This window comes from Oncorhynchus gorbuscha, linkage group LG03 (assembly GCF_021184085.1).
Source record: "Oncorhynchus gorbuscha isolate QuinsamMale2020 ecotype Even-year linkage group LG03, OgorEven_v1.0, whole genome shotgun sequence".
NCBI lineage: Eukaryota > Metazoa > Chordata > Actinopteri > Salmoniformes > Salmonidae > Oncorhynchus > Oncorhynchus gorbuscha.
In genome coordinates, this window is record NC_060175.1 from 97,370,445 (window position 1) to 97,386,127 (window position 15,683).

At 41.7% G+C, this 15,683-nt stretch overlaps 1 protein-coding gene across 1 annotated transcript; it reads right to left on the reverse strand.

The window, feature by feature from the left end:
• Nucleotides 1–717: 717 nt before the first annotated feature.
• On the reverse strand, nucleotides 718–10,721 carry LOC124032331 (cytochrome P450 2K1-like). Its single transcript, XM_046344649.1, has 8 exons — nucleotides 10,399–10,721; nucleotides 8,352–8,514; nucleotides 6,402–6,551; nucleotides 6,148–6,308; nucleotides 5,844–6,023; nucleotides 5,594–5,735; nucleotides 2,299–2,625; nucleotides 718–1,534 (listed from the first exon to the last, which is right to left on the reverse strand). Exons 1-8 carry the CDS (start codon nucleotides 10,603–10,605, stop codon nucleotides 1,347–1,349), a joined length of 1,518 nt encoding a protein of 505 aa, XP_046200605.1. The 5' UTR covers nucleotides 10,606–10,721; the 3' UTR covers nucleotides 718–1,346.
• Nucleotides 10,722–15,683: the final 4,962 nt, after the last annotated feature.

Consider the following 15,683-nt stretch of genomic DNA (forward strand, 5'->3'; position numbering starts at 1 on the left):
GTGATTGACACTGTTTCAGCCACCCCACCCCAGACCGTCCCTGATTGAAGTGACAAGTGACACTACTGATACATAAACAATCATCTGCATATACATCTACATAATTACTGTAACGGCGTTCGTCTGTTGAAGGAAGAGAGTCGGACTAAAATGCAGCGTGTTTGTTACTCATGATCTTTAATGAATGAAAAGTGACGATACATGAAATAACTAAATACAAAAACAACAAACGGAACGAGAAACCTATTACAGCCTATCTGGTGAACACTACACAAAGACAGGAACAATCACCCACGAAATACAAAGCGAAACTAAGGCTGCCTAAATACGGTTCCCAATCCAAGACAACGAGAATCACCTGACTCTGATTAGGAATCGCCTCAGGCAGCCAAGCCTATACCACACCCCTAATCAGCCGCGATCCCAAATAATACAAACCCCAATACGAAAACATATAAACCCATGTCACACCCTGGCCTACCCAAACATATAACAAAAACACAAAATACAATGACCAAGGCGTGACAGTTACCTATTTTCATATCTTTAGAAAAGCTTTCAAAAAGTGCCAATGTGTCTACCTTTCCTTAACTAGCACTTAGTATTTGTCATTCAATAAATTAATGACAGCACTAAAAAGTAAAAGAATATTAAACATTTGCATAATTTCCCCCGATTGATAAAACAAAATTGAGATGTCTGAGTTTCTTTGGTCTGAAGGACATGTGGAAAAACACTGAGCTATAGGTCATACAGTTGTCCTGTAAAAAAGTGCCAAGTGTTGACAGTACAACTGGCAGTATAGAGGGCACTAGATTAGAGTTTACACTTTTTATTCATTTAGATTACAATTTTAGGCCATATTTTGGGGACTTTCAGATTACAAATGTGACTGTTCTTCTTTCTGTATTCTTGAATTCTTGAATTACAAACCAATAATATTTTCCCTGGAGTGGTAGGTAAGGATATGACTTCTATGGACCTCAGTGGGGTACACTTCCTGCGGACATTGACATTTTACTGAGGACCCCACCTAGGGTATCCCTAAAAGGTTGTTTGAGTGTTTGTCTCTAGATCAACGTTGATGGTTTTAAACAAATGCCCCTCAGACATCATAAAGGTGTCAGCATATAGGACAGCAAAACCCCTCCGAATGGTTTACAAAAGCTGCTTCAGTTCATTTTGGTCCAATCAACTTTAAACCTCAGATCCCTGTAGCCAGGTATATATTCATATCATTCATGTCCATGGGCAGTGACAAAATATTTTTTCAGCATATTCCTGCAGTATGTTTGTCTAAAGTTGAGAGTTTAGTGTGTAATATACATTGGACCCAGACTTTCATCTCAGACCCTGCTCACAGCACACAACTGGTGAGGTGAAGGACTGAGGGTGAACCCCAGGGATGGTGTGAGGTCCAGATCCTCCTCTCTTACCCCGGGAGGAGGAGAGAAACAAAAGCGCTGCAGGAGGGAGGTGAAGAAAAGGAAGAGCTCCATCCTGCCCAGACTCTCTCCTAGACACACCCTACGACCTGGAAGAGGAAGATGAGGAAGACAGCATGAGGACAATAGAAAAGGAAGAGCTCCATCCTGGCCAGACAATGGATGTGTGACTGTAGGTTCCTATAATTGACAAATATCAATATTCCCACTGGGCAAAGACATCAATTCAATGTCTATTCCACATTGCTTCAACGTCATTTCCATCCCCTCAACTTTCTTTGAGCCAAAGCAATGAGCATATCAGATTTAGTTAATTGAGCAACATAGAAGAACATCAGATTTAGTTAATTCAGCACCATAGAAGGATATCACAATTAGTTAATTGACCACCATAGAAGGATGTCAGAATTAGTTAATTGACCACCATAGAAGGATATCACAATTAGTTAATTGACCACCATAGAAGGATATCACAATTAGTTAATTGACCACCATAGATGGATGTCAGAATTAGTTAATTGACCACCATAGAAGGATGTCACAATTAGTTAATTGACCACCATAGAAGGATATCACAATTAGTTAATTGACCACCATAGAAGGATATCACAATTAGTTAATTGACCACCATAGAAGGATGTCAGAATTAGTTAATTGACCACCATAGAAGGATGTCACAATTAGTTAATTGACCACCATAGAAGGATATCACAATTAGTTAATTGACCACCATAGAAGGATGTCACAATTAGATAATTGACCACCATAGAAGGATGTCAGAATTAGTTAATTGACCACCATAGAAGGATGTCAGAATGATAGTGTTAATAAGGAAACACACAGTGGGACTCACCTGCAGAGAAGGGCATGAAGGCATCCTTCTTGACGAATCGACCTTCCTCATCCAGAAAGTGGTCGGGGTTAAAGGTGTGAGGGCTCTTCCATTCACTCTCATCTCGCAGGACAGACGTCAGCAGAGGTAACACATCAGTCCCCTTTTTGATGAAGTATCCCTGGAAGGTGACGTCTTGGCTGGTGGTGTGAGGGATGGACATGGGTACAATGTTGGCCAGTCTTTGGGTCTCATGGATCACTGCATCAGTGTAGGGCAGGTTCTTCCTGTCCTCTACCAAGACCTGACGACTTCCTATGACTCTGCTTATCTCCTCTTGGACCCGGTCTGGAATAAAAAGGAAGAGGGATAAAGTTACTATAAAATCTGAATGATCTTCAGTCTGTATCTGTTAATTCACTTGGATTCAATTCAAAGACCTGTGGTTCAGGTCGGACATTTGCCAATGTTTACAGCGAGTAAAACCGTAATTGTCTTACATAACTGCAATCATACACTTTCTGTACAAAGGTCCTTCAAATCAGAATCACCTTTATTTGCCAAGTACATTTACAGATACTCATAACTTTAATATGATGCTGCTAGTGACAGACAACATTTAGAGAGAGAATACAGATAGAGGAGTTTGCACACATTATGCAAGTGAGCTATAAGAGATTGAGTTGTGGATATACGGTTATTTCAGAAAGTATTCAGACCCCCTAACTTTTTCCACATTTTGTTACATTACAGCCTTATTCTAAAATGTATTAAATAAAAACATTTCCTCAATGTCTTCAATCTACACACAATACCCCATAATGACAAAGTGAAAACAGGTTTATAGATATTTTTGTAAACGTATATAAAAACAAAACAGGAATACCTCATTTACATAAGTAATCAGACCCTTTACTATGAGACTCGCAATTGAGCTCAGGTGCATCCTGTTTCACCCTTGAGATGTTTTTACAACTTGATTGGAGTCCACCTGTGGTAAATTCAATTAATTGGACATAATTTGGAAAGGCACACACTTGTATATATAAGGTTCCACAGTTGACAGTGCATGTCAGAGCAAAAACCAAGCCATGAGGTTAAAGGAATTGTCAGGGAGGTGACCAAGAACTGATGGTCACTCTGACAGAGCACCAGAGTACCTCTGTGTAGATGGGAGAACATTCCAGAAGGACAACCATATCTGCAACACTCCACCAATTCGGTCTTTATGGTAGAGTGGCCAGACGGAAGCCACTCTTCGGTAAAAGGCACATGACAGCCTGCTTGGAAAAAATGCACCTAAAGGACTCTAAGACTGTCACGCCCTGGTCGAAGTGTGTATGTTTATCTTCATTTATTTGGTCAGGCCAGAGCTGCCAGTCTGCATGGAGCAGCCAGAGCTGCCAGTCTGCATGGAGCAGCCAGAGCTGCCAGTCTGCATGGAGCAGCCAGAGCTGCCAGTCTGCATAGAGCTGCCAGAGCTGCCAGTCTGCATAGAGCTGCCAGTCTGCATAGAGCAGCCAGAGCTGCCAGTCTGCATGGAGCAGCCAGAGCTGCCAGTCTGCATGGAGCAGCCAGAGCTGCCAGTCTGCATGGAGCAGCCAGAGCTGCCAGTCTGCATGGAGCAGCCAGAGCTGCCAGTCTGCATGGAGCAGCCAGAGCAGCTAGATCCGCCAGTCAACCAGACTCCTCCAGATCCGCCAGTCAACCAGACTCTTCCAGATCCGCCAGTCAACCAGACTCTTCCAGATCCGCCAGCCAGCCAGGATCTGCCGGAGCCAAATACATGCCTGAGCTTCCTCTCAGTGTCGAGCTTCCCCTCAGTCCCGAGCTGCCCCTCAGTCCCGAGCTGCCCCTCAGTCCCGAGCTGCCCCTCAGTCCCGAGCTGCCCCTCAGTCCCGAGCTGCCCATCAGTCCAGTGGGGTTCTGGGTGAGGACTACTAGGCCATGGTCGGCGGCGAGGGTGGACTATCCTAGGACGCGAGGGGGAGGAACTAAGACATTGATGGAGTGGGGTCCACGTCCCGAGCCGCCACCATGGACAGACGCCCACACGGACCCTCCCTATTGTTTTGATGTGCGTCCGGGAGTCCGCACCTTAGGGGGGGGGTTCTGTCACGCCCTGGTCGAAGTATGTATGCTTTTCTTCATTTATTTGGTCAGGCCAGGGGGTGACATGGGTTATTGTGGTGCGTTTTTGTCATGGGGTTTTGATGGGGTGTATAGCATAGTCTATGGCTGCCTGAGGCGGTTCTCAATCAGAGTCAGGTGATTATCGTTGTCTCTGATTGGGAACCATATTTAGGCAGCCATATTCTTTGAGTTGTCGTGGGTGATTGTTCCTGTCTCTGTGTTAGTTGTCACCAGATAGGCTGTATAGGTTTTCACGTTCCGTTTGTTGTTTTTGTATTGTTCATGGTTTTTTTCTTTATTAAAGATGTATCTAACTAAACACGCTGCATTTTGGTCCGACTCTCCTTCAACGGAAGAAAGCCGTTACACAGACCATGAGAAACAAGATTCTCTGGTCTGATGAAACCAATAACTCTTTGACCTGAATGCGAAGTGTCACGTCTGGAGGAAAACAGACACCTCTCATCACCTGGCCACAACCATCCCTACAGTCAAGCATGGTGGTGGCAGCGCCATGCTGTGGGGATGTTTTTGAGTTGCAGGGTAATTAGTCAGGATCGAGGCAAAGATGAATGGAGCAAAGTACAGAGAGATCCTTGATGAAAACCTGCTCCAGGGTGCTCAGGACCTCAGACTGGGGGCGAAGGTTCACCTTCCAACAGGACAACAGCCCAAAGCAGACAGCCAAGACAATGCAGATGTGGCTTCGCGACAAGTCTCTGAAAGTCCTTGATTGGCCCAGCCAGAGCCCGCACTTGAGGCCGATAGAACATCTCTGGAGAGACCTGAAAATAGCTGTGCACCGACGCTCCCCATACAACCTGACAGAGCTTGAGAGGATCTGCAGAGAAGAATGGAAGAAACTCCCAAAATACAGGTGTGCCAAGCTTGTAGCGTCATACCCAAGAAGACTCAAGGCTGTAGCCACTGCCAAAGGTGCTTCAACAAAGTACAGAGCATAGTCTGATATTTCAGTTTTTTGCAAAAATGTCTAAAAACCTGTTTTTGCTTTGTGATTATGGGGTATTGTGTGTAGATTGATGAGAAATAAAAACAATTTAATCAATTTTATAATAAGGCTGTAACGTAACAAAATGTGGAAAAAGTGAAGGAGTCGGAATACTTTCCAAATGCACTGTATGAGGTGTGTTTGTCAGGTGAGTGTGTGAGTATCAACCCTTACCCTGTATATCGGGGTACTTGGACATGAGCAGCAGACCCCAGCGCAGGGTTGTCCCCGTGGTGTCGGTACCAGCAGCAAACAGGTTGGCCACAGTCTGTATGAGATTCTCAGTGTGGTAATGAGAGTTCATGTTGCCCAATTCCTTTTAATACATACACAAACATGTTTCAGTAAACAAGAGCAGTTATTTCTAAATCATCTCCCCCTAGTTATTCACTGACATGCTTATAACTATAATAACGCTTTATACCTCCAGGGTCTGTTTTCGGACAAGGAACGAGTCCACAAAGCCTCTACACATCTGCGGGTTAAGAGTCTCCTTCAGCCCCCTCACCAGCTCCTTTATCTCCCCCTTGTTGTCGGCAATATTTTTCAAGATAAGAGTCTTGTTCTTCAGCAAGGGGCCCAACCATGGGAACATGTTGTACAACTTTAAATAAAAAGCAAAGCAAAAATTAGCTTCTATTTTGTCTGTATATATTATACTTGGACTAATTTAATCTAGTGTGTCCGTCATTGTTCTCAAAGTAAACATGATTAGCACGGTATCGTACCTGTATTGAAATAGATCCTCCGAGTCGGATGGACTCATTGGCTTGATCCACCGAGCGTCGGAACCGTGGATCAGAGTAGTCAAACCTGCTGCCGTACACAATGCTGCAGATGATGTTGGAGACAGCGTAATTCATTGCCTGGGTTGTGTCAAATGCTTTACCTGTGACAAAGAGCAAAAAACAGAACCGAAATGAGAAAAACTGAGAAAAGATTAAGACTTATTTTGATTGTGTTATTGATATAAGAACTTTACCCTTGTGTTCTTCAAACACTTCAATCAAGTACTGAACTTCCTCAATGATCTTCTCCTCGCTCGCTTTCTTGCCCATTCCAAAGTCCCTAAGGTTTGTCAGGGCAAAGCGTCTCATCTCTTTCCATGAATCTCCATTGGCAAATACAATACCTATTCAAAAGTAGAGTAGAACAATATTGTTCTGATGTAGTAGTTGAGTGAAATTCTTAAAGGAATACAAATCAATTTTAACAAGCACAGATTAATGGAAGTAGGAGGTTTCAAACTAAATCTGTTTTTTTCTTCATATTTTTATGAAGTCAGGAGAAAATAAAATATTTGTAAGATATTTGGGGTTGTTAGAGTCGGTTGAACACAGAAGAGCATCATGTACAGAACCAGTCAAAAGGTTGGACACACCTACTCATTCAACGGGTTTTCTTTACTTGTACTATTTTCTACATTCTAGAATAATAGTGAAGACATCAAAACTGTGAAATAGCACATATGGAATCATGTAGGATCCAAAAAAGCGTGAAACAAATCAAAATACATTTTATATTTGAGATTCTTCAAAGTAGCCACCCTTTGCCTTGCTGACAGCTTTGCACACTCTTGGCAGTCTCTCAACCAGCTTCATGAGGTAGTCACCTGGAATGCAATTCAATTAACAAGTGTGCCTTGTTAAAAGTTCATTTGTAGAATTTCTTTCCTACTTAATGCGTTTGAGCCAATCAGTTGTGTTGTGACATGGTATGGGTGGTATACAGAAGAGAGCCTTATTTGGTGAAATACCAAGTCCATATTATGGCAGGAACAGTTCAAATAAGCAAGGAGAAATGACAGGCAATACGAAACATTTCTTCAAGTGCAGTCGCAAAAACCATCAAGTGCTATGATGAGACTGTCTCTCATAAGCACCACCACAGGAAAGTAAGACCTAGAGTTACCGCTGTTGCAGAGGTACCAGCCGCAGAAATTGCAGACCAAATAAATGCTCCACAGAGTTTATGTAACAGACACATCTAAACAGCAACTGTTCAGAGGAGACTGCCTGAATCAGCCCTTCATGGTTGATTTGCTGAAAAGAAACCACTACTGAGGACACCAATAATAAGAAAAAACTTGCTTGGGCCAAGAAACACGAGCAATGGACATTAAACCAGTAGAAATCATTTCTTTGGTCTGATTCCATATTTGAGATGTTTGGTTCCAGGTGAATGGATGATTTTCCGCATGTGTGGTTCCCACCGTGAAGCATGGAGGAGGTGTGAGTGTGTGTGGGTGCTTTGCTGGTGACACTGTCAGTGATTTATTTAGAATTCAAGGCACACTTAACCAGCATGGCTACCACAGCATTCTGCAGTGATATGCCATCATTTTTCTGGTTTAAGCTTAACGGGACTATCATTTGTTTTTCAACAGGACAATGACAAAACCCACTTCCAGGCTGTGTAAGGGCTATTTGACCAAGAAGGAGAGTGATGGAGTGCCGCATCAAATGGCCTCCACAGTCACCCGACCTCAACTCAATTGAGATGGTTTGGGATGAGTTGGACCGAAGAGTGAAGGAAAAGCAGCCAACAATTGCTCAACATATGTGGGAGCTCCTTCAAGACTGTTGGAAAAGCATTCCAGGTGAAGCTGGTTGAGAAAATGCAAAGAATATGCAAAGCTGTCAAGGAAAAGGGTGGATACATTGAATAATCTCTTATATAAAATATATTTGGACTTTTTTGTAACACTGTTTTGGTTACTACATGATTCCATATGTGTTATTTCATAGTTTTGATGTCTTCACTATTATTCTACAATGTAGAAACTAGTAAAAGAAATGAAGGAAAACCGTTGAAAGACTGGTACTGTATAATGTTGTTGGTTTTTACAGTATGGCACCAAGCATGCCTGCTTAACTGTCCATTGTCAAGGTTTGCAACGTAGTAGGCCTGAGAATCAGTTATCTGACATTACCGTGTCCTTTGTTTAATTCACTAAACAAATGATTGATGCCCCTGTCCCCAAACTCCTCTGCATGGTTGACCAGTGCTTGCTTGACTGTCTTGTATCCTGCGAGAACGACCACTTTTCTGGGTCCAATGTGAACTGTGAACACCGAGCCATATTTCTTGGACAGCTGTAGAACATAAAATAAGCCAAAAGACCAGGTTTAGACAGATCAAATCCTTTCCATTCAAATAAAAATGCCTCGTAAAATGTGAGCCTATGAACTTCTGAGGTCAGTGTTTGACAAACAAGATTATTGTGTTAACCTTCCAGAAATGAATGACTGATCATGTAAATACCCAGCTAGCACATAATGTTCTGAGAACCATAGAGCTTGGTGAGAGTGTGGTTGTCATATGGTTCTTTTTAAAACAACCTTCCACATATGTCTGGCAATGGTGCTGTATAGTTCCTTGGCTTTGGAACACTCTAAGCCCATTTAAGAAATGAGTTCCATGTTGGTAGTGTTCTAGGATCGTTCTCAAACTGGTTTAACATTGGGAATGTTCTCAAATAGTTTAGAGAACATTAAAGGAATAAACGTTCTTCATGGGAATTTCAGCACTTCGGCATAACATTTCCCATAGATATCCTCATGGTTCTATTAAAAATCATGTTCTTCAATTGTTCAAAGAGCGTTTTAAGAAACAACGTTCTTCTGTGGGAATTTCAGAAATTCATTATATTGATTCGTACAGGTTCTCGTGGTTTTATTTAAAGTCATGTTCTCAAAATGTTCTGAGAACGTTTAGAAAACTTTCCACAAAAACCACAAGAAAACTTTAATAACATTCAGAGAATGTTCTAAGAATGTTATTTAAAAACACATTTCATTCTCAGCATCAACAAAACTCTCTCTATCCTCTATCTTGTTAAGTGTGTTCAGGTGTGATGGCTGCACCCACTAATTGACCACACCTGATCTTAATGAGTGCTTGTTTCCTTTGAAATGGGGTTTGTTTGAATACGCTACAATTAACAGATTTGTATGATTTTTAAAAACATGTCATGCTAGCTCCATCCTGGTGATGCTGTGAAATAATTCCATTGATAGAGAGCAGAGGGTTACAGGTTTGAATCTCACTGATGCTGTCACAATAAACAATAAATGTGTTTCATTATTAATGCCTTATGAAATTAAATTCCATGTGTCCTGTCTGTGCTCAAAAAGTTCAAGAAAGAAAATCAGTGTTATGAAAAGTCTTGAAACTTTCAGCTAAATGTATATTAAAAACACTAAAAATAACCAACATTTTCTTCAAAATGTTCACTTCTCTTCTCAGAACGTTTAAACCTGTGTTGTCTTAAGGGTACAAAATGACCTGCCATTATGTTTAACAACAGAGAAAACTCCCTGATTTATAGTTTTTCAACTTATATCACTATGTTTCCAAAACAGATCAAGACTGTTGTTTCCCTTCAATAAAATGCATTCAAATGTACTTTCTGCACATTTCTGCTACTTTCTTAGACTATACAAGTTATATCTCTTGCTAAACAAAATAAGTTAACACCTATGCAGTACCTTTAGCAAATAATGATAATAATAATAAAGCTCTACTTTAGTAAAGAAAACAATGATGACAGGTGTGTTGTAATAAAAATGAGTGGTGTCCACTGATCAGTCTTTCTGCATTGTGAAGAGGAAGAACCCAGATGTTCACAAAGTTTGATGAATGACAGCTTGTTTCTTCATGCAAAATAGATTTGGGGTTTAAAATGCAATTGATCTGCTTTATTTTAGGGGTTTAGTGAAGACGGTACCTTTTTTACCTTTAGGATAAGGGGAGTATACAGAATGTTAAGACTACACAAGGGTTAAAAAACAACATTTTTACCGGTCAGGAAATGTATGGCTTCATTCCCACAAATAATGTGAAACAACAAACATACTTTCCCACAACTTCCAATAAACCAAATGTGCTAGCTGGGTACTGTGATTCAATATCTTGAAAGGAGGTACTTGAAAATGAATAGTTCAAGCAAGCAAGCCTTTGAATTATTAATATCTCACCTCACAGAGGGTCTGGTAGGGCCTTTTGAGATCCAGCTGGAGCATGTTACCAATCAGGGGCAGCGGCCTGGGTCCTGGAGGCTCCTTCCCATGTTCCTCAGAGCTGGAACTAGAGGAGAGGAGGTAGAGGACGAGCAGAAACAGCACAGCCCCCAGCAGTGTCACCGTGCTTGGAGCCTGGAGGAGAAGACCTTCCATAAGAGACATCTTCGATCAGAGCTCTTACACCTTACCCTGGGCTAAAAAGAGAGACCTCTTGTACACAACACAACAGTCACTCAACAGAGCTACCTGCCTACGGAGCTCTTCTTATGTAGAGGACAGGACCGTTAAATGTTAATGTATGTTAAAATGTTAAATGTTAGGACCGCCTTGGGGGAGGAGCTAGGCATCTTGAGAAACAGAAGAATAGTAGCGCCAAGCCTACACAACACATTCCTTGCAGATCATTGACTAAATTATATCATGGTCTGATCATAATTTAATTAAGGTCACTATGCCTGTCCTCATCCTGAGATATGTTCCTCTTTATTACACCCTCGTTAAAACACTGAATAGAACTGAAGACAAGGAGATAAAGAATGAGGAACAACCTGTTGGGGGGATTAGGCAATAGCTCTGTGTGTTTGCTTTGTCTGTAACAAGGTGCCTCCTACACCACTCTATGTGAATGCCAATGAGTATAGAAAGCTCTGAGCCAAACTACACATAGTAGAGGCAGACCACAGTTTCCAAGCAAATATTTTATTAAGGCGGGGCTGAGTGTTTTATTAAGGCGGGGCTGAGTGTTTTATTAAGGTGGTGCTGAGTGTGGTTTTCCATAAATAATTCAGTTTCACCAGTTCAGTTAAATCATTTCCCATTCAATGAATTAATAGTGATCTGTTGATGAGATTTAAAACAAAGTCAGCAAAGACCCAACACAGGAACAGAGAGATAATCTGAATGATCTTTAGCCTGGTATCGGTTAAATGACCTGTGCTTCAGATTGGCCTCTTGCCAATGTTTACAGTTGGCAACACCTGTAACTGTGTTTTGTGTCACTGTACAAAAGGTCTTGGACAGTTTTATGCAGTGTAAAGTTCACTACATAAATGCTTCGTGTTTCTATTGGTTCTTCCCCACGTACTGGCCAATACCCTATAAAGTTAGAATTCCTGCAAAAAGCATTGAACTGCACATTTTACATTTAAACCAATGAGTCAGTGGTTTGTTCTCTTCAACTGACATACGTTTCCTCTCTTGTGTTGTAACGCAATACAAAACACTGTAAAAATGTATAGTTCATTGCTATATGCAGGAATTCATACTTATATGAGCACATGATCACAATTGATAGTTGTGTTACATCCGGCGCCTCGCTTTGCGTTCTTAGGAAACTATGCAGTATTTTTTTTTTTTTATGTATTATTTCATACACTGTTACCCCAGGACGTCTAGAGTCTTATTACATACAGCCAAGAGAAACTATTGGATATAAGTGCAATGTCAACTTACCAACATTATGACCAGGAATACGACTTTCCCGAAGCGGATCCTCTGTTTGGTCCACCACCCAGGACAGTGGATCGGATCCCAGCAGGCGACCCAAAACAATGGCACCGCAGAAGGGGCAGACGGAGCGGTCTTCTGGTCAGGCTGCGTAGACGGGTACATCGCCCACCGCTCCCAAGTATACTACTCGCCAATGTCCAGTCTCTTGACAACAAGGTATACAAAATCCGAGCAAGGGTTGCCTTCCAGAGAAACATCAGTGATTGCAACATTCTCTGCTCCACGGAAACATGGCTCACTCGGGATATGTTATCGTTACAGTCGGTACAGCCACCTGGTATCTTCACACATCGCGCCGACAGAAACAAACATCTCTCTGGTAAGAAGAAGGGCTGGGGTGTTTGCCTTATGATTAACGAGTCGTGGTGTGATCATAACAGCATACAGGAACTCAAGTCCTTTTGTTCACCTAACCTAGAATTCCTTACAAAAAAATGCCTACCGCATTATCTTGGAAGTGTGGTGTCAGAACAACAACCTCTCCCTCAACTTAAGCAAGACAAAGGAGATGATTGCGGACTACAGGAAAAGTAAGGCCGATCACATCCCATTCACATCGAAGGGACTGTAGTGGAGTAGATCGATAGTTTCAAGTTCTTTGGTGTCCACATCACCAACAAACTATCATGGTCCAAACACACCAAGAAAGTTGTGAAGTATGCACAACAACGCCTTTTCCCCCTCAGGAGACTGAAAAGATGTGGCATGGGTCCTCAGATCCTCAAAAAGTTCTACAGCTGCACCATCGAGAGCATCCTGACCAGTTGCATCACTGCCTGGTATAGCAACTGTTACGCATACGACGTAGTACATCACTTGGGCCAAGCTTCCTGCCATCCAGGACCTATATACTAGGTGGTGTCAGAGGAAGGCCCAAATAATTGTCAAAGACCACAGTCACCCAAGTCATTGACTGTTCTCTCTAATACCACATTGGCACGAATCCCGCTTCCTGAGTCTATGTTTGCCTGTGTTTCTGTCCTGGAGTGTGTTTCCGGTGTCCTGGAACGCACCCTGTCTGGTTGTCGGGCGAATTAGCTTGTTGGGAGATCGATATTCACCCGCACCTGTATCCCATCAGTAATCTGCACACCTGTCCTGATCATCACCTCTCCCCTTCAAAAGCTCTGACCTGACATCCATTCCCTGCCGGATCGTTAGCCATGAACAGTATGTTGTGCCATAGTATCAGCCTCAAGTTGGATAGAATTCGTTTTGTTGTTTTTTACGTATTGCTTGCCTTAAACTCACCTCCGTTTGTTCTGTCTTCAGTTACTCACCCGGATCATTTACCCCATTCCCGCCTGGTCGTCAGAGGATTCCGCTACCCCATTGGATCCACCTATTTACTCCCATCAACTCGCCACCGCTGCCCGCTACGCCACCTGGATATATCTACCCATTCACATTCACTTGTAAATAAATACTCACCTTCTTCCTACTCTCCTTGTCTGCTTCTGGGTCCAATTCTGGTAAACCATGACACACATGGCAAGTCTAGGTCCTAAAAGGCTCCTTAACAGCTTCTACCACCGAGCAATAAGACTGCTGCAGGATTAATCAAATTGACTATTTGCTTTGACACCCCCCCACCATCTAAAAATGCAAACCTCTTGCATTCTATGCAAGTGACAAATAAAATTAGATTAGATTTGAAATCAAACAGCATACATATTTAGAACTTGATGGAGGTAATATATGCCATTTAGCAGATGCTTTTATCCAAAGTGACTTACAGCTCATTCACATATGTTATTCAAAAAACACTGTATCAATCTGCAATAACAATAAAAAAAAATGCAAACTCTTATAACATATAACATCAAAAGGGAACCGTTATGGTCAACGATTCAGTATTGCCTTGGAAGATGACGTCTCGGCTGGTGGTGTGAGGGATGGACATGGGTACAATGTTGGCAAGTCTATGGGTCTCATTAGATTAGATTAGATTCAACTTGACTCTCATTGAACAAGTACAGTACAGCGGAATGTACTTAGCATCTGACCAGAAGTGCAAATAAAAGAGCACAACAAAATGTACAAGTGAAACAAGTAAGTACAATGTATGTTATTAAGTGGGATGTGTAAATGTGCATTGAAGGCAAATGGCAAGTACAAATGTCAAGTCTAAATGTACAATGAAGGCTAATTCAAATTACAAGGAGGCATGCAACTGAAAGGCAGGGATAGCAGCAATGAGGTTACCAAGGTAGACATGTATGTACATGTACAACTGAATAATGTCCTTACCAGACGTTGCAAAGCACTTTGCAAAGCAATGGATCACTGCATCAGTGTAGGGCAGGTTCTTCCTGTCCTTTACCAAGGCCTGACGACCTCCTATCACCCTGCTCAACTCCTCTGGGAACCGGTCTGGAAAAAAGACAGGAAGTGCCAATGTTACTAGCGTAGCACCCCGTATTATAAGCATATTCAACAGCGTTTAAGAAATATATTACCTTTAACAGTGTTATCTTGTGATCAAACTGTCAATGTTTTGTGATTATTGGTGTCGTAAAAATGTTAGCGAACGGGTTACCGGTTAGCATGTTTGACATTTCAGTGGAAATATACTAGTATCAGCTTTTTCATAAGCGGTTTAGCAAAAGAAATGCGTCCCACGTTGTAGGCATACGGTCCCCAGTTATTTGCCACCTCACTATTTTGTTCGAATGCAAGATAAATCCATTTAATTTTGTTAAAAAAACAGACTCCAACCTCATGTCTGAAGTGTTTACTAGATAGTTGACTAGTTGGCTAGCCTTTGGGTTAAAACAAAAATTACTTGCCTGAAATCGGTTAGCTATATTTCAGAGGTAAACAAGTATATGTGGTCTGTCGCGTAATATACACCATGTCCCACAAAATGTGTATGTATATTACTTTTTTGAAAACTCTCAAAACCAAATTTAACTTTCATAAATTGCAGTGAAAATCGGTGGTCAGCTAGGTAGAAGGGTGTCTTTAGTGGCAAAACGTACCATTATTTTCCAGTCCATTTAAATGTTGAGCTCGAGGTGATTTAGTCCTCCAACCTCTAGAGAGTGTCCGAATTTAGGGAGTGTCCGATGTTTGGGGAAAATGAGCAATAACCCAGAAAGCATAAGCTACAGCTAGCTAACACTGCATGGTATAAATTGTGGTAAGTAGTTGACTCAAAGAAAGCAAAAGACAATAGTTCAACATTTTAGAACAAATTAATTTCTTCCAAAACAAAGAAAAAAGAGAGAGATAGTGAGATTGTCTTTTTTTAAGCTTTCAGTTTCACTTAGCTACTTACCGTAGCTAGCTAATGCAGCTAGCCATTTTAGCCTACTCAAACACGCTGCTCAAACAGAAGGATGCTACGTTATCTAGCTGGCTATGACTATCCAACACAACACTGAAACTCTTTAAAGTCAAGGAAAGCTTTTGGTTTTACAAATGTATTGCCACCGGGGCCCGCCGGTGTAAGTGCTACACTTACACGTTACTGCATGATTGTAGCATGTTTACTAACACGTTCGTTCTATTAGCTATTTTGACTATGACGTTTCTTTAGCTAAAATAGTTATGAAATGGTTTGGCTTGGAATTTTTTCTTCACCTGGTCACATACAGCTGATATGTTGTGCATTGACGTCCACAAGCGAAGAGAACATTTGAGAGTAGGGGAGCACATAGATGCAATAAAGAATACAACGTGACTGCTATGAAAGTGAACTGTGTTTAGCATGATCCGGGGTGTATTCA